The sequence below is a fragment of the Anabrus simplex genome, chromosome 11 (genome assembly GCF_040414725.1).
Source record: "Anabrus simplex isolate iqAnaSimp1 chromosome 11, ASM4041472v1, whole genome shotgun sequence".
Taxonomy (NCBI): domain Eukaryota; kingdom Metazoa; phylum Arthropoda; class Insecta; order Orthoptera; family Tettigoniidae; genus Anabrus; species Anabrus simplex.
Genome location: NC_090275.1, coordinates 83,763,590 through 83,783,775, shown reverse-complemented (window position 1 = coordinate 83,783,775; position 20,186 = coordinate 83,763,590). Strand labels below are relative to the sequence as shown.

Sequence of the window (20,186 nt, the reverse complement as noted above, 5' to 3'; positions counted from 1 at the left end):
CAATAATCACCACCGCTTTTGGCACGCAAACTGGTGTTCGGACATTGTATATCACCACCTTTCCTACTCCGCCGGGCAACATGTTGATGGGAACATTTTTACATACCGTGTGTCATCTGAAATTAGCGATACAAAATGTATAACGCAGTGTTACCTATCAACGGGGTAGGCTATATCTTATGGCTGGCGGTCATCTGAAATTAGCGGAAAAACTGATTGACGCGATGTTAACTAGCAACCGTTTATCTTTGTTACCTTTCGACGTATGATGTATATAGAACGCTGCTCCAACACCAAAAGAATTTTTTGAGGCGTCTGTTTATATGTTGACGCCAGAATCACTTAGAGCAAAACGTAGTTTTTTAAAAGGAGGGCCTGTCAACGAAGAACCAGGAATAGGAAAAAGAAGATGTAGGGGAGATAATGATAGAAGGGACAAAAAATAAACAGTCAAAATGTACTGAATAAAAGGGAGAAGAAGCAGTGCGTAAGATAGTATTTTTATAGGAGAGAAGAAATTGATATGCATACAACAAAGCAGGCATCTTACGGCGGCGGCCAACACGGTTAAGTGAACGATATATTTTAAAAGGTCATAGGTATACAGTTTTAGATTCGATAAAGTGGCCATATTCTATTCATAATAAAAGGGTGATCTTACTATGATAAATTTTATTTCCAGTCTGTGATAATGACTCAACTCGACCTTACATTTTACATTGTCAAGAACATCATTGTAACACTAATACTTTCAAATAATTTTTCACCATTCTGATTTTGTATTTATTAATACAAAGTGTGGTTCGTATCTTTTGATTGTATGGCCGACTTGTTTAAACAGAATGTTGTATTTGTCAGTTGGCAACGGTGTAAATTTTCTTGAATGTAGCGGGAAATCCTTAAATCTGCGGTATGGCGGACTTGTAGAGAAAGGAAGGAATTAAGTGAAATATGAATTTAGTGGTATTATTTATGTGATTGAATGTGGAACTACGTACATTCAGATATTGTGACAAAGCAGACTAGTGGAATTGAGTGCCTGTGTGCTTAAATTTCCAGACAAAATGGAGTTTACGGTATGTGTATTAGATCCTGATTATGCCATTTTACGTTGCATCATTTAATGTTATTTGTTTATACCATGCACAATTTGTGTGCTGTATCTGTATTAATGATGATTAATAAAGAGTTTATTATTTATTGAAACTGATTCCGCACGTGCTCTTTGTTACAGCCAATGTTTTTTTCATATCAACTCATTGGGGATAGTATGCTGCTGCGGTTTGCCGAACAAATTTTAGGCCTGCGATGCAAGTATGGTACGTAAAACTTTGTGGATAGTGATGTGTATGTTTGGACAAGGGGACGCACGTGCGCTTTTGTCCCTGTTAAGAGGGCGTGGCTGTATTCCAAGGGGATCGTTTCTTTTGTTTGAAATTTAGAAAATCTGTACATGGAACTCGAGTAAGGTGTAAACTAGGAGGCTGCTTACAGGAATTCGTAAATTTTTTCATCCCAGTTACATATCGCGGTTAGTTCAAGTCGATCAGATCATCATCTATATTTAGGACTAGCCCAGGTGGGCAAATTCTCTATCAGTGGTTTTCCTGGACTTTTTGTACATGTTTCCAAAGAACTTTGAAATATATCAAATATTTCTCTTATTAGGCCTAAATTATTCCTTTCCCTAATTTCTCTTCCTATAAATTAATAATTGCCCCAATTTGTTCTCTTGATTTCCAACATTTTCTTCATATTATGATCTTTCCTACTTTTTAACCCTCCAATTGCTGATCGTTTCACTCTTAAGTGCTGAGCATTCTTAAGGCAGCATGCAGATACATTAAAAAAAAAAACTATAACTACATATGGCATATTATATATCAATTTGTTCAGGAAGTGTTAGAGAATAAGATAATTGTAGGATGTTTTACTCACAATTATCCAGTAAAAGTATAATGGATGATTAGTCATATTTTAAAAAAACTGATCAGAAGATATTCCAGTTTTTGAGGTTGGTTACAAGCACTACATTATCTGAAATTAAATTCCAAGATATACAAAATGTGCCAAATTTCATTACAAGCACAGTGATATATAATAATAGAAACTTCAATGACTAATAAAAATGTCACAGGTAAAAAGATTCGGAGAGAGTCTGTTGTGGTGGGGTCATTAGGTCTGGGTGTGCCTGGTAGGGTTAGCACGTTTGGTTTGTCTACATCATTACTTGACGCATCACTATAGTCATGGGTATCTAAATTAGGGTCATATTCTTCTCCACTTCCAGAAGAAAAGTCGTCTAATGATAAACCACCAGGAAATTATTCTACATTACCAATGTCGTTTTCACTTTCATCACTCCCAAGCTCCTCCAATGCTTCTCTAATTGCACTTGAACCACTTAGTTCACTTATGTTTATATTGTAATAATCACTAAACTAAAATAAACCAATTAAAATAGAGTAAATCAGGCAAACAATTATCACAAATTGGCCAGCAAACAATAATCTTCAAACGCTCGAAGCAATTGGACACTTTGAATAGACGTAAACAAAGACTAGCTCACAGCTGACAAGTTCGCCGCTTACTGCTTTCCTTCCCCAACCAAAGACCAACTTGCGCTGCCTATCAGATAGAGAATTTCATTTTGCAGCGATAATATTCGTAAAATTGATTGTTTTACCGATTTTACGAGCTGTTATATCGATTTTACGAATCGTCTCACTTGAGCCGGGATCCGAATTATCTCGTAGCGAGACGATACCACTTGGGGGGTTAAAGCTCCATGGAAACTTCGTTGCCTACTAAAGTCATCCCACGTCATCTCCAAGCTGACAGCTCAGAACATACCACTTAGTCAAGCAGATTGTCGTCTTACTCCCAAGTCTTTCCAGCCCAAAGTCTGAAACATTTTTGTAACACTATTCTTTAGTCAGAAATAATCCAGAATAAATTGCACTGGTTTTCTCTACATTTTTCTCAGTTCCTGTATCAAGTAATTCTAGTGTGGCTCCCATACACTGGAACCATACTCTAATTGTGGTCTTGCCAGAGAATTATTTGCCCTCTCCTTTACATCCTTATTACAACCCTTAAGTGCCCTGATAACCTTATTAAGAGGCTGTAACCTTTATTTACAACCTGCTTAATTTGATTGCTCCAATGACTGACTTTCCTTGTATTAATACCTAAGTATTTAACAGTATTCCCACGGAGCGAGTTGGCCGTGCAGTTAGGGTCGCGCACCTGTGAGCTTGCATTCAGGAGATAGTGGGTTCGAATTCAACGTCGGCAGCCTGTCTTGGTTTTCCATGGTTTCTCCATTTTCACACCAGGAAAATGCTGGGGGTGTATCTTAATTAAGGCAACAGCCGTTACTTTTCTAATTATTTCCCTACCTTCTGTCACAAAAACCTTTGTTGTGTTCGTGTGATAAACAAGTAGGAAAAAAAGTTTTCCCTGTAAGATATTTTTACCCCATCAACACAGTAAAACAGAACAGCAGTGTTACTGTAGAGGGCCGAGGCAAGAGGAAAGGGAACACTAGGAAAGGAAAGTGTAGAATAGAGGATAGGAAGAAGGATGGGTGAGAAGGGAGGAGGAAGTAGGTTCTGCATGCATCAGGAAATATGAGGGAGACCTGAAGAAAGGGGGATCTAATGAGATTGGCTTAGGCTCCCAGGGTGAAAACTTCTAACAATGTTCGACATAGCTTAAAAACACTACAATCGTATTGACAGAGGTTAAGACATAAAACACAACATAGAGCTGATAGTGAAGTAAATAAAATCATACAGGTTATCATATTGCTATCAGTCAAACAATAAAACCCCCTGCGGGTGGGGGCAGTAGATTAACACCCACAGTATCGCGGAGGTCTGGTAATCGTCTGCCCGTTGCCACGTATGTTGGTCGAGTGGCTAAGGTGACCAGTCACTGCTCTTCCATCATAAGGAACTTCAATTCACGCTCATTGCGTCTTATTTTGTCCATCTATGACTTTGTTGAACTCCCAGTAGAAATTCGAGGACACCTGTTTTCGGCTTTAACCTATGTTTAAAGGAACTGGATATTTGCCTATACATATACGCAGTTTCAGGCGTGATCAGTCCTGTGATGTGTTACTACTCCATTAGTCAACTACTATATGTGATTTTTTTCACCTGACTTTCATGTCTATGCAATGGAATGAGATTTAACTAGTGACTATTCTAATTACCTTCTTCATTCCAACGAACATAAAAATAATCATTTTTATGTATAAATATTTTTATTGATTGACTGATAGCAATATGATATCCTGTATGATTTTATTTACTTCATTATCAGCTCTATGTTGTGTTTTATGTCTTAACCTCCGTCAGTACGATTGTAGTGTTTTTACTCTTAGCTATGTCGAGCATTGTTAGAAGTTTTCACCCTAGTTTTAAGGCTATTGATTGTCTCTAATGTAAACGTCGGATCTTAGGGAACCATATACCTTAAGGTCACTAGATTCGGGGCTCTGACCAAACTTTAGGCTAAGGTTTATTTTGGCTGAGGATGCTTACGGCAGTTAAGCGAAACATGTCCCAACTTATAACACCAGTTGTAATGTTTGTATCCTAAATATAAGGACTGATAAGTATTGGAAAGGTGGTGTATATTATTGTCCTTATTTAATGTTTACAATCCTATAACCAATACGGTCTACAGTGAGATTTAATACATGTAATGCTTTAGTGTGACAGTCATGTAAGTAAATTTGCTGGCACTATAAAGTAGGTAGTTCTCTTCAGTTTAAAATGCAAGCCCTTCGGCTTTAAAAAAAAAAAAAAAATAATAATTGATGGATCATTAAATACATTACACTATTATTATTGAATGTCATAATTTTTATGGTTTTTAAAATGCAAGTGTATTGCTTTTAAAAAAAATTTCACTTGTACTTACTACCTTCTGCAGAATGTAGCGTTTGTTTTAAATGTGGGTACTATGGTTGCTATTTCTTGATGGGTGCAGTATATTCTCGTATATCTCTTGTCGGATTTGGAAATATTTCCTCCTCGTCTGTACTTTGCTTTCCCCACAGTTATTTCCATACCATTCTTCTGCAACCAATTGCACAGTTTGCTTAATTCCGCCTGTAGAGCTTGTTTGCTAAATAAATGTCCGAGTAAATGTTCGTACTCTGTGTAAAACTGTCCCTTTTCCTTAAGCCTCTAATTATATTTGTGCAATCCCCAAGATCCTAGAAATGGCTCTTCAAAGGGTCTGAGTTTGATACCACTGTTATAAAACTGTGTTTAATTTATTACATAGCCACAAAGAAAGAAATAACTTTTGATATTTTGAGTGCTTCACATGATTTGCAGGTGGTTATAGTGTGGTGCTGGAAACAGAATCCTACATAACTGCTCAATATTACATAAACATAGGAAAATTACCATTACTTCACATCCAACAGTATATTGATAGCTCTAGTGATATCTGAGCTAAGGATTTAAAATGAGGAAATGCTGCTTTTTATTGCTGAAAAGGCGAGTGACGGATCCAACTCCTATTATCTGATTTATGCAGGGGAGTAGTGGAGTTCAACGGTATATTTTGGGAAAGTGTCAGAAGTCAGTTCTTTCTGTGAGACAACAGTAGTTGATATGAATGGGATAAATTGCCCCTACAGCATGCATGTCTCTAACTGTGTTATTTTTTTTTCTTTCAGAAAATGGCCTGAGATTCCTGGGTTACTGTGTAAGTGGGCAGACCCTCAAGGATCTAAGGATGAGGCTCAAAGCAGAGTTCTATCGTGTATCGGATAAAGTGATCCTGCTCATTGGTACTAATGACTTGCTAAGGGTAAGTTTATAAACAAAGATCATCTCTGAAGATCTTGCAAAGATGTTCCTCACAACAGTCCTGTCTTTGATTTTTCAGGACACCAAACCAGATCGCATGCAGACACGCATGAAATCTATTTTGAGATACATCCGAGAAACCGCATCAGAGGTGGTTGTTCTGACTGTGCCTCCAGTTCCAAAACTGGCCTTCAAAGAGGATCATTGGTCACGATTGCAGGCTTTCAATAGTTTCATTCTGACTCTCAATGACGGTAATTATTCTGTTCTTATTGTACTAACATGGTGACATTCCTAGAACTAGGACTTGAGAAATTGTTGTTGTTATTGTCATTATCATTTCTCTTGCCCAGATGCTGGTAGGTTGAGACCAGGCGAGTTGGCCATGCTGTAATATCGTGGTAGCCACGACATTTACATAATTTGATTGCCCACCCAAATTTATTGTGTGTGTGTATATATATGTATCATATGTAATTTTATTCACTATTAAAGTCCATCATTATCATTTATGTAATTGGTATGTAAGAACGAGAAATAATTTTTAATTGTAATATACTAGAATATTCCGTTGTAATGTTAAGACAGTAGGTTTTGCGCTAACATGCTACTTTGTGTCTCACAATAGTCCAGGAACAGCAGGTAAATTTCGGACGGTTCTTGGAAGCGTACGCAACGGTACGAGGGAGCTACATAATTTTTTTGTTGGGGCGGTATATCACCTCACATCACGTGCTCTTATCAGGAGGGCCCTTTCTGTCTAGGACAGACACTACATCTATATCGACAGGGTGGTGACGTGCATAAGCTCTCATTGGAACGACTCGTCGTGTGACATCGAGGGAGGAAGTGGAAATGTGAAGATCTTTTATATAGAACTACACTGCATGGTGAAGTATTCTTCTGCATCCAGCTTTCTTGAGTCTCCATTCTCAGGTAGTCCCCGGCTTTTAGAGAGTCTCTGCTATATTTCTTATCGGCTCTGTGAGACACTCAGATTATTTAGAAAGCTAAGTTTACATAATATAGAAGGACTGGATGTTTTCAGCCCCCTCTATCCAATTAATTCTGAGGAGGAATTTCATATTGTAAGGCTGGTACTGTGTTTTTGGTACCTAGCACAATAGGGAGTGATAGATTCAGAGGGGAATCCATTCTATGAAGCAGTTGCCAAGGATGATGCTCTTGAAGGAAGGACGAAAACTATCAACCACGGAAGCAGACGACGAGAAGATCAACCTCTGGTGAGCTTTAGCCTTGTTATCGCATGTCCGTGCGTGTAGAGTTTAATTGGTAATCTGTCATTAATTTCAAATTTTGGGAATAACTCGTTATGTTATTTTTTCCTTTTATGCAATAAATTTTTTTCTACTTCTTTAAATAATTTACTTTTTTAGTTGGTTATCTATGTTTTTCCACATGGTATTTAATGGTTAGTATCCTTACAGCTCACGACCAGGATAGTCTCATAAAAAATAAAGTTTAGTATTATTTATATCAAAATTCGGTTTCAAATTCCACTTAATTTCAAAGCCTGGCACCCAACTTGCAATTGCTCTTAGTTATCTTTATCATAACTCGTGGACATGTTACTTACGATCGCTCAGGTGGAGCAAGGATCTAACGACAATTAATCTTGCCAGAATTTAGTTTGTATTAGGTGTAAGAAACATTACAATGCGGTTAGAGTCGCGCAGCTGTGAGCTTGCATCCGGGATATAGTGGGTTTGAATCCCACTGTTGGCAGCCCTGAAGATGGTTTTCCGTGGTTTCCCATTTTCACACCAGGCAAATGCTGGGGCTGTACCTTAACTAAGGCTACGGCTGCTTTCTTCCCACTCCTAGGCCTTCCCTGTCCCATCGTCGCCAAAAGACCTATCTGTGCCGGTGCGACGTAAAACAAATAGGTAGGTTGAGAAAGTTTGTTTTTATTTTAAGTAAAAGTTGTACAAATAATGTTATATGACACACATGCACACACTCAGTCTGTCTCATAATCGGTACTAAGTTCAGTTGGTAGGTACTATGAAATGCCATACTTAAAAGACGTGTAAAATAACAAATAATATTGTTCATGGTATAATTTGAATTAATAGTTGACTTTTTTCTTTTGTGTGTGTGTTTGGTGTCAACGGACTTAGCATCGGCAGTCTAGATAAGTACGAAAGTTTTTCATTATATTAATACTTGTAAATTTATTTTTTGTCATTACTGGTTCATGTTATCACTAAACTCTCTATATTGACAAGTTTACGCAACGTAAACAATACTGTTCATATATAAACATGCTTTAGGTGATTTGATAGAATCTGAGGATGTTCTTGTAGAACCAACATGTCATTCTTTGTATAAAAGGGTGTATTTTTACAGGTATGGTTATAATGTTATAATTTATATTATAATTGCTGTGTGTGTGTGACAGATTGAAAAGTAACTAAGGTTAAGTTATAAGGAGATTCCCTCCCACTTTGCAATACTTGTCAATTTCCTATAGCTAGTTTATTGTTTACACGACATCATCCAGCTTAATCTCTAGGTGTATACAAAATAGAACCTATTTCGTTCCGATTATGGAACATCTTCAGCTAAAAGATTTAACAAAAAACGGCAGGACAATTAAAACACATGTAATGATTATGGTGATGGAATAAAATGTTCATTCATGTTGGGTTAAAACTTCCAACAAGTCAATGTCCAAGTAACGAATAAAATCGGCGTAAGGGGTCTTCTTTATGCTGGAGAAGTGTATGCTTGTTGATCTTGAAGGTAAAGTTGAGAATATAAAAGATTTTCTTAAAATATGGTTGTCGGGGGAATTCTTGAAACAACCGTAGTTGAAGTTGAGCTTTGAAGTTAGACTGTTAAAATGAGTCTGAAACAAAAAGAAATTAAGTAAGGAGGGAGATATTTTAAAGGAGAGAACCTTGTAAGAATGTGTGTTGGTGAGGTATATAAGGATACAGTAAAACCTCCCTATAACGGACACCTTCGGGACCGAAAAAAATGTCCTTTATGAAGGGGTGTCCGCCCGCGAGAGGTTATGAAACCGGTACCATTAAACATAAGTTGGAACACAATAACCCATGTATTGTATGTGTTAACCATTCTCGCAAATGTACCTTTAATTGTATACTGTATACAGTATTGTACAATATACTGCACTGTACTCACATGAGAAAGTTGTAAATGGGCTGCTGCAGCTGCGATGCACTGTATTAAAGGGACAAACACACTTCTATGGAAACCTCTATTGAGCACACTGTACACTATTACCGTTCACCATGTTAAAAGAAGAACGTATGAGTTTTTGAAACTCAATCTCTAGCACAGTACAGTAAAACATTAGCACTTAAAAAAATCCTTTGTTTGTTTTGTCCATTCCAGTTTAGCAATGATGTTTTCACTATGTGCAATTAAATCCTGGGTCAAATTTACACCTTTTTCATAGTTTTGTTTATAATAAAATTATTTCAGTCGCTTAACAAAGCCGAGAGCCTCACTGTACGAGGTTATTTGCAGCACATTCATTTCTGTATTTCCTTCAAAGTCGTCATTAGCATCACCTTCACTCCCGCTTTCGTCAAAATCTTCATTTTTGTCCTTCTTCCCTTGGATTGACTGAAGAATCGTTTTCGTGTCTCCACTCTCACACTATGTTGGAATATCGGAATCAGTTTCGATATAGGCGTTCACTTGTACACTGTAACCTGCTGCATTAATCAACTCTTGTGTTGTTTCCATGCTGTCAGGAAGGGTATCCGATTCTATTTCGGGATGTCTACCACTAGCGGGAAACACAGCTTTCAGAAAGCAGTTACGAATTGTTGAGGCCGTGACTTTTTCCATGCATTGGTTATCCATGAAATTGCTTGGAGAACATTCAGCCCCTTTGTTAGTTTTTGAAGGGTAACTTCATTCCCGAAAAGTTCTGATACTGTGTGCTTCATCACTAACTGTCTGTACATAACCTTGCAGTTCTGGATCACTCCTTGGTCAAGCGGCTGAGAAACTGATGTTACATTTGTTGGGAGAAAGAAGATCTTCACATTTTGCAACTTAATTGTATCCGAATGCGATGCTGCATTGTCGAGGAATAATAACATTTTTCGCTCCTGGCGTATCATTTTTCTGTCCAATTATCCTAGCCACTCTGCCATTATTTCTCTGGTCATCCATGCTTTCCTATTCGCTTTTCGTTCAATGCCAAACTTTGTAACGTCCATATTTTTAAAACACCTTGGTTTTGCAGCTTTTCCTATCACAAGGGGCACCTCTTGTTCTCCACTCATACTTGCACATAACAATACAGTAAGACGTTCTTTCGCAACTTTTCCACCAGCAAAATGATTTCCTTTGAAACACAAAGTTTTGTCGGGTAAAGCACGGAAAAATAATCCCGTTTCATCGGCATTCAAAATATTTTCCGGAGCATACCCGTCTGTGATTGAAGGTGATTTTTCTTGCCAGGTGTCAACAATCTCCATATTAACACTGGATGATTCTCCGCAAATCACTCTGAAGTTGATACCATGTCGCTTTCTGAATCTTTCTAGCCAGCTATTCGAGGCTTTGAACTCTCCCATTCCTAATTCTGTCGCGAATTCTAAGGCTTTTGCTTGTATCATTGGTCCTGACACAGGGACATTCTGACTTCTTATTTTAGCGAACCACTCTAGCGTTGCCTTGTCAATGAGAGCTCCACTACCACTTTGAAACAGTTTAATGCGCTGTTCGTTGCCATTTAAATGCCATTCCTTTACTAGTTCCGCTTGCTTTTTCACAATTTCAGCTGCCTGTGTCTTTCCAATCTTAAACACTTTGGACAGTTTACGTACACCACACTTCTCACGTTTATGATAGTCTATTATGCCTACCTTTTCTTTTAAAGTTAAAAACTTCCTCGGGGCCATATTTACACACACTTACTAACGTAAAATTGAACACATCAAAAGCCCACGAGTCATTGAAAAGTAACCTGACAGTGAAGGTACGAATTCCAGGGCTGTCGAGCATTTCAGATCACACAACTTCCGGAAGTGATAGCGTAGCTTAGTGTTGCCTTCCAAGAATGTGTACAGCCAGGATGAAAAGTACCGGGCGAGTTGGCCGTGCGCGTAGAGGCGCGCGGCTGTGAGCTTGCATCCGGAAGATAGTAGGTTCGAATCCCACTATCGGCAGCCCTGAAAATGGTTTTCCGTGGTTTCCCATTTTCACACCAGGCAAATGCTGGGGCTGTACCTTACTTTAGGCCACGGCCGCTTCCTTCCAACTCCTATGCCTTTCCTATCCCATCGTCGCCATAAGACCTATCTGTGTCGGCGCGACGTAAAGCCCCTAGCAAAAAAAAAGTAAGCGAATACATACTGTACAGGACACAAATACAGAATTTTTTTAAACAGACAGTGTCCGTTAGGAGAGGTTTAATTGGAGTTTCTCGTGGCTATGGTGGGTCCGTGTCCGTAATAAAGGGTGTCCGTATAAGGGGTAAATTACTCATACACAACATGGCATTTAATTACGGACCTAGAAAATCGTCCGCCAATGAGGGGTGTCCGCAGGTGAGAGGTGTCCGTTAAGACAGGTTTTTTTTTTTTTTTGCTAGGGGCTTTACGTCGCACCGACACAGATAGGTCTTATGGCAACGATGGGATGGGAAAGGCCTAGGAGTTGGAAGGAAGCGGCCGTGGCCTTAGTTAAGGTACAGCCCCAGCATTTGCCTGGTGTGAAAATGGGAAACCACGGAAAACCATCTTCAGGGCTGCCGATAGTGGGATTCGAACCTACTATCTCCCGGATGCAAACTCACAGCCGCGCGCCTCTACGTGCTAAGACAGGTTTTACTGTATATGAAATTGTTTACCCCATAATCGGTCGTGTTGTATTTAGCGTTCTCCCTTACGCCGTGTCGTCAACTAAGTTCTCTCTGTGTGTGTGTGCGTGTGTGCGTGCGTGCGTGTGTGCGGTAGGTGAGGAGAAGCGGAAGGAAAGGTAAGGGAAGGGGGGTAAGCAGGGGGAATGCTGTGTAGGGTGGAGCTAACTGAGAGGTGTGCTGGATGTTTTTCCGGGTCCTTTTTTATTGCTTTTCTAGATAAATCTAATTTGGTAGCTATTGATATTCTCCGTTAATTCGTTAATGTTCTGGCTGGGGTTTTATTTCTGATCAATCTCAATATAGATATTTTCCAAAATATTCCTTAATTTACCTTTGTTTAACGTTCGCAGAATGGTCAAGTCCTTTTCTGTAAAATTATGTTTATATTCAGTCATATGAAGACTCATGGCCGAATATTTCCTAGCATTTCTCAGCAATAATATGTTCCTGGTATCTTACTAGAGAATTACGTCCTGTTTGCCCAATGTATGAATTGGCACAATTTGAACATTTAAGTTTATATATCCCTGAATTTGAGTATCTGTTATTACTTCCAATGCTTTGGTAATTGAAAATGAAATGATTATTATAATTGGTGCAAAAAAGCTATTTTGGAATTAAGTTTTTTAAAAATATTAATAATCTGGTAAATGTTCCCATTATTATAAGTGAAAGTAGCAAAGTTTTTTTTATGCTCTTTAATCAACTGCGTTTGAGGTTTATTCTACATTTTATTTATTAATCTATCTATGTAGTGTTTTGTGTATCCGTTGCTTATCGCTTTGTAAATGAGATTAGTTTCTTTTTGGAAATCGTTTTTGGACAAGGGAATGTTAAAGGCTCTATTTAACATGCTTAAAAAGGAACTTTTACGTACCTCAGGATGGTACGAATCTTTTCGTATGGTATTTATAGTTTGGGTCGGTTTTCTAAAGATTGAAAAGGAGAAATTTTCTTCTTTTCTTTCGACTGTTAAATCCGGGAAATTTTGGTTTTTTATTGTTCTCCGTTTCTAATGTGAATTTTATGAAAGGGTCTAAACTGTTAATTTGGTCTATTAAATTACCGCTACTATTGATTTAATCTATAATTGCAAAAATGTCATGAACAATCCTTAGCCAGATAATACCTTTTTCTTCATTTAAAATGTTATGTTTTTCTAAATGATCCTTGTATATTTCAGCAAGGATACCTGATGCTGGGGATTCCTTTGGAAGACCTCTGTGTTATTGAAGGAAAAGTAATTATTGTTAAGGGTAAATTCTAGGAGTAGCATAAATTCCTCTATTTCAGGGTTACTAAGTTTCTTATGAGTCGTCGTGTTGTATACAAGGAACTTGGAATACAGTGACACAACATAAAGTTTATTGTTTCAATGGTTTGATACAATATATATAAGAAATAAAACTGAATTCTTCTTGAAACTTGTTTGAATGCACGCAGTTAATATTGAAATTAAATCTTAAATTGAATGTCTGTTGCATATGTACAGTTATACAATATGAGACTTCTATATACACTTAGTTCTATCTTGAGGAGATAGTCTGTTTCACTAATAAATTGTCCTGATAGTCGAAAACTATCTTCTGTGAAATTACAAGCGTAACTTGTAGAGAGAGGCAGAATGCTGGTACTAGGTTTATACTTGCAAGGAACTTGCATTAATTTATTCAAATAGCAGAATGCTAAGGTGTACGTCGGAGCACTGGTGAGGACTAAAGGGAGCAGCAGAATGCTATACTCGGGGCTCGACAGGGCTACGGGGATCAGGATAATGACGCTATGTTCAGAGGTGAAACCTCAACGGCCAGCAATTTGTCCACCTGTTCAAAACACGTTTTTAAGAGGAATGCCCCCGTGTTTGACTTGCGGTGTGATCTGGTCGTCGAACATTGGGGTAGTCCTGGAGAGGCTCGGAACGAAGCTCCTTATATATCGCTGGCTGACGTCATCGGTGAGCATGCCAGGGCGCAGTGAAGACACCTCGTAGCTGCTAGAAACTTCGGTGCTGTGGCGGGTTGCGGAGCTTGTAGGCGCAGAGCTTGGGATGCGGAGGACACACTCAACAGTCGTTAAGTTGTTCTTAATTATATCTAGAATTTCTTTTGTAATAATAATAATAATAATAATAATAATAATAATGATAATAATAATGCTATTTGCTTTACATCCCACTAACTTCTTTTATGGTTTTTGGAGAATTTCTTTTGTAGGGATGGTAGAATACATATTAGTAACGTCGAATGAGTTCAGGGTGAAAGATGGTTTTAATTTAGTGTTCTCAGTAATTTTACAAAATTCTATTGAATTACTGATTGTGGTTCCACTTTGGGAAGTATAGTACTTTTTTAGAAAACTATTGATAAATTTAGAGCTCTTATAGGTAGGGCTGTTGTGTATCTTAGGCAAAGCTCTTGCTGTCAATAGTCTTGGATTCATGTTAATTAAGCTTGATATTTCATTCTCATTAAGGATGAAATTAATGTTTTTTAAGTATTTGTTTTAGTTTTCTTTGGACAGAGTTAGTAGGGTCTTTTTTAACTTTTGTGAAAGTATTGAAAATGGGAACCTACAACCTGTTTTCCAGTCATTCACCGGGTCAGGGATGTAATGAATGAAGCAGATATAGGCTGTTAGTAGGATGGGGTCGCCACCCCCAAAGTGATTTATTAATGAATGATAGATGCTATGAAATGACAATGGAGAGTGTTGCTGGAATGAAAGATGACAGGGAAAACCGGAGTACCCGGAGAAAAACCTGTCCCGCCTCCGCTTTGTCCAGCACAAATCTCACATGGAGTGACCGGGATTTGAACCACGGTATCCAGCGGTGAGAGGTTGATGCTCTGCCGTCTGAGCCACGGAGGCTTTGTGAAAGTATTATCTGAGAAAAATGCTTCAGTTTTTTCTGTGTACTTCTTGTGCATGATAACTGACACATTACCTTTATCCGCCTTTGTGATTGGAAGGTCATTATCTTTTATTTTTTGTTTTAAGCCTTTAATATCTTTAGAAGGTAAATGGGGCGTGTTATCTTTCTGATCTTTAAATAATTCTTGAAGTTTCTTTTTGACTTCGAATTTAGTTTCAGGTTGTTGATCTATTGGGAACTGAGCTGTGACTTTTTCCACTTTGGCAATGGCAAAACTGAAAAGTTTTTGTTACATTTAATAGTTGACGCCGTGCCATAGAATACTCGTTACATTCAGCTATGCGTGGAATGACTGTCATTGTTTACTTCTCGATGCAGAGGAGACATGGTTGGGCAGTCAGCAATGCTGCCAACCTGTTTACTTAGGAACTAAGAGCATTCTGTTGCTGAATTAATTTATCATTCTGGCTAGTGACAAAACCAGTGGACTGTGGCCAAGCAAAGGGGGTCTGGGGTGCATAAGCCTCCAGGTTAGGGCCACAAAGTGGCTTTTAGGCCTCTAGCATTCTGTAGGGTGATAGGAGCGCAATCTATGTTGGACAGTGGTGAAAAGCTGAATTCATTTATAATTTGGGTCAGTGACAAAGCGATTGATCTGGATTGATTAGGTCTGGCTAGTGAAAAATCCATTGGTCTGGATTAGGGCAATAGCAGCACGTTGTATGTTTGACAGTGGCGAAAAGCTGAATTTATTTCTAATTCGGGGTGTGACAAAGCAATAGGTCTTAATTGGTTAAGTCCGGTTAGTGACCAAACCATTGATAGTGACCAAGCAAAGGGGGTCTGGGGGGATAAACTCCCAGGTTAGTGTTACAAAGCAGTTTTCTAGGCCTCTAGCATTCTGTAGGGCAGTAGCAGAGCCATTCTATGTGGGCGAGTGCAGTGCATCCGATTTGACACGTTTCTGCGAATATTTGCTGTTCTATATTCCACATTGTTTCTTTGCATGTTCTATATATTTGTGCTTTTATTCTGCAGGATTGGTAAAGCAATCTAATTATCATCATTGATGGGATTGACGTCACATCCCTTTTCACGTTGGCAAATAGGAATGCAAGTACAGTAGCTACTGTACTTCAGCAATGGACAATGACGGTTCCTGCTCTTTATTAAAGTATAAAAGTAAATTTATTTCCTTGGGGCAAGCTGGTGGGTACGTAGACATGGCAATGAACACATCTTTCCTCTGTAAGGAATTTCAAGTAAGATTTGCATAATTTATACTTCCTTATAATGTTATAAACCTTGGGTTGCAAGGTGTCAACTTTTGCTGAATTTGAATATATATACTGCACAAACGTTATAGTAGAAATGATGCAAATCTTACGTGGAATTCTTTGTAGAGCAGAGACGTGTTCATCATAATGTCTAGGGATCCACTATCTTGCCCCCAGAAGTACATTTACTTTCATAATTAAATGTAGCATGAACCATTCTCCATTACTTGAGTAGCTACTGGCATTGCCATTAGCTGACATTACTTCATTCCCAGAGATCAAAACTCTCAGCTTCTGTTACCAACCCGTGCAAAGTAAGGGCTCCATGGCACATACTGCCCACAGGGCAAGAAAAAAAAGGTAACTAAGTATCTGTAACCTATCTTTACACATCCAGGCCAATCTCTCTCATAAGAACAGTGGCTCGTCCTGGGCCATACTCCCTTTGAGAAGCGTTTTCCTATAGCCACGGTGCATAATGTCCGCACAGCAAGAATAAAGGTCATTTAGCCTTTTTGCCCACAACTAACAGTGTACACAAATCGTCTTGTGCTCGGTTCCTATGTAGACATGTTGGCAGCCTTGTGCACCGCGCGAATCACATCATCTGCGAGAAAGAAACAAACGACAATCGTACCGCATCTAGATGTTTGCAGTGCAAGTTGTGAACCAAGGTACTAATGTTGCGCGGTTTGCCTTGTTGATAACTGGTATAATGAAACTAGGTGTTGTATGCGGCATTTCCAAACTAAGAACTAAGAGCACATGATGTATAGGACCTAAGAGCTTGTAAGAGCTGTATGTTTGAATACAGTGCAAATTCTCCACTTGAATGGAAGTATTCAGGGGGGAGGGAAACATCATCGTAAAAAAGATTTTCACTTACAAACTTTTATCCTGCGTTAAAACCCACTTGCCCACAGAGTATATTTGGATGACTTTGCTCGTGGTACAGTAATGAAAAACATGAGCAAGATCATTGTGTGTCAAGTGAGACTCGGGAGTTTGATATCGCTCATATCATGAGTATGGAAAGCCTTCAGAATGACAAATATGACTGGGTGAAGGACCTTGGAGGTTGTCCGCTGAAATCCACACCAAATGAGGAACAGACACCGGACAGCGAGTAACGTGGCACAGGTGCGAAGAACTCAATATTGTTGCCGTTTACCCTAGTGAGAAGACTATGCAGAGGTGGCCTGTTTGCCTGACAACCCGTATAAGGTTTCCCATTATCACAAAAACAACTGACAATCACTGCTTCCCTTTACATTTCTGGCATAGGTGCATATGTATTTTATCAGTCAGTGCTATGTACTGTATATTTGATTGTAAACTTTTCTATTTATTATTTTTTGTTGTTGTTTGTTACCGTGGTTTGGTGGATCGACAGAGGTGAAAGAAGGTGCCGGGGTGAATGGGTCTAACTACAAAGCCGAGATATGAATTAAAATTGCATAAAAGGTTATATTTTCGAAAATAGCAAAATTCAACAATTCTCAACATAGACTTTCAAAATTTAACCAATAACAAGTAGTCAACAAATAACCGACAATCAGGTACAAGGCCAGTAAAGCCAAGATTTAGGGACAAATTAACAAACTGGGCTTCAAGCCCCACTTTTTACAATTTCTGAGCTCTCCGCCCAACTTTACCAAGGCATATTTTTGTTCAAAGGGCAGAAAACCCCTTCATTCAAGGAGCCTTTGCTCCAAAAACCATATCAGGCCTCTTAGAGGCACTTTTACCACGTATAAAAGAGCAGACCGCTCTCAATTTTCTGAGCCTATCAAAGGCCACAACAGACTTTACCATTAACTGCCCTCAAGGCACACTTACAAAGAAACAGGGGTATCTTGTACCCAACCTGCTGGGCCTTAGTAGAAAAATAACAGGTTAAGTTAATGGCCCAAAATGCAAAATGAATGGAGGCGTGAATTTGCACTCCTACATGAAACTTCTTAAAACCTAAGAGGCACTCTGCCGATGAAACAGGGACTATTCCCAAGCTATGGAGGTGACTCGTATACTGAATAAATTTAACACATTAAGGAAGAGTAGAAAATCGGTTACAAAAACGTAGTCACCTCAAATCAAAATGAAGGGGAGCTCGAGAGGGTGAAGCACTCTCTATCCTCGATTTACAGTTAAAGATATATGAGGTTTTTACATAAACAAGAAGAAATTTACATTTTTAAGAGATAGGTTACATGGTAAAAGTTTTGGACCTTCCCCGCGGGTTAAACTGCTGAGCTAGCAAGAAATAAAGATGTTAAGCGGCCATTACTTTACTGAAGAACTGCTGCCTGAAGAAAGAGATGCTTCCCGCCTCCTGCTACATGTCCATACACTAAGTTAAATGTTGATGATGATGTGGCCGAGAGACAAGAAAATCAGCAGTTTTTATACCCTCGGGGAAGATTTGAGACCTTTCATGAATAATTAAGACACACCCACAGGCGTTTATTGGCTAAAGTACACAGTCACACATAAAATCGAAGAAGAAAGACACGATTGGTCAAAAATTAATTACAGAAATAATTGATTGGCTAACTTCAAAACTGGCAGAAAGAAAAGATTAATATTGCCAACGCACAAATGAAAGAACAAAATTTAGCAAAGAGAAAACTTATGAATCCAAAATTTCTTCAAAAAAGTTCCTTCACCTTGCACCAGGGTGCATGATCAAAGTTTTTTAGTAGAGTCATCTATGAGACAATGTCCAAACTTCTTGATAAATAGTAAACAAAAACACGACAAAGTTAACACAGTGACATCTTCAGAGCAAAAGTTTAAGTAGATCCAGTTTTAAGTTCACAGTTTCTCCTGTAGAGGAGTCCTTGAAGGCGGAAAATTCAAATGTGCGGCGTAGAGGTTTACCAGCCGGTACAGACCTCCCCCCCAAATGTCCTTCCACGGGGTGACACAGAATTTTTTTTTTTTTTTTTTTTTTTTTTTTGAAACAAAATTTAATCATCAATTGAAGAAAATTTCTGCTTCCTTGCAAATAGATTGTGGGAGAATATGGAGGAGACATTAAGAATTTCCAAAGTTTTGTAGAAGAATTTTGAAGAACATTTAAACCACCAAAAAAATTTTAAAGTCTCCTATTTTGAAGTAGATAGGTAGGAGTTAGTTGAACTCCAGCTCGAGAGTGTCTTTGTTGCCGTAGAATGCCAACAACAAGATGAAAATTTTGACGGCAAGGCCAGCTGCCGCTGCCGATGTCCAGTCGAATCCCCTTTACCCCTCAAGTACCCTCAGATACACCTCTCCCGCTATTATGAGAGGGGTAGTCGTGGTGAAGGGACGCCGCAGATGGAAAGTTTATTTACAGTCCCCAGATAAGCTGGCGGTTGGTGCGCCACACATTAGCCTTTGCTGGGAGATGGACTCCGGCGCGCCGTACACGGCAAGACATCCCGGGAGTGGAGTGGGCCCTTCCCCACTTCGGTGGCTGTACTGCGATGAACGGCTGCGGGGCACTGAAACAGTCAGATCTCGGCGGCAGAATTTGTTGGTGACTTTTTATTTTAGGGTACGATGTTTTTTGGAGAGGCAGAGGTGCCAGCGGCGTGGAAAATTATAGCCACAGGTATACTTTAGCAGGAGACGGGAGCTTGGAAATGGCCGCAAGGGAAAGGACAGCAGAATAACCAGAGGGGAAGATCGTACAATCCATATAGTCACAGTAAACTTAATCCAAGGGCAGAGGGCCTTAAATGAAAACAAAAATATAACCCACTAAGCTCTTACAAAGATGTTAATGACTAATTAACCAGGATATTACACAAGTTTCACCTGCGATAGGTGAACTCTAAATATCCTCTCTGTGGCTGGATTGCTTACCAACAACGTAACCGGAGTAAGGAAATCTAAAATGATGCACGGCCCATGAAATCTGGGGGCAAGCTTGCCCGCGGGAACAAAGTTTTTAATCATGACTTGATCTCCTACTTTTAGATTGGTGGGCCTCCGTCCACGATCATATCTTTCCCTAACCTTTTCATGAGAAACTTTAAGATTGGCCTTAGCCTTCTTCCATAGGTCTCTAATATTATTGGGATTTATTGTCTCGGGTAGAATATCCCTAAGAGACCAAAGATTAGAGAGCAGCGTGTTAGGCACAAATTTAAACATCAACGAAGCTGGAGTGAACTTATGAGATTCATGAACCGCCGAATTCAAAGCGAAGGCCAACCAATGCAGGGAAGTATCCCACCTGGAATGATCATGATAATGATAGGCAATAAGAGCCGATCTCAGATTACGATTGACCCGCTCAGCCAGAGATGGTTGGGAATAATATGCCGAAGTAGTTACGTGAG

General features: G+C 39.0%; 1 protein-coding gene across 1 annotated transcript in view; it reads left to right on the top strand.

The window, feature by feature from the left end:
• Positions 1 to 895: 895 nt before the first annotated feature.
• LOC136883303 (maternal effect protein oskar-like) overlaps positions 896 to 20,186 on the top strand; it is an 81,437-nt gene continuing 62,146 nt past the window's right edge. The window contains exons 1-4 of the mRNA XM_067155538.2: positions 896 to 1,076; positions 1,235 to 1,319; positions 5,705 to 5,838; positions 5,917 to 6,091. Of these exons, the coding sequence (XP_067011639.2) occupies positions 1,065 to 1,076; positions 1,235 to 1,319; positions 5,705 to 5,838; positions 5,917 to 6,091 (406 nt within the window). The 5' untranslated portion in view covers positions 896 to 1,064. The remainder of the gene's footprint in view (positions 1,077 to 1,234; positions 1,320 to 5,704; positions 5,839 to 5,916; positions 6,092 to 20,186) is intronic.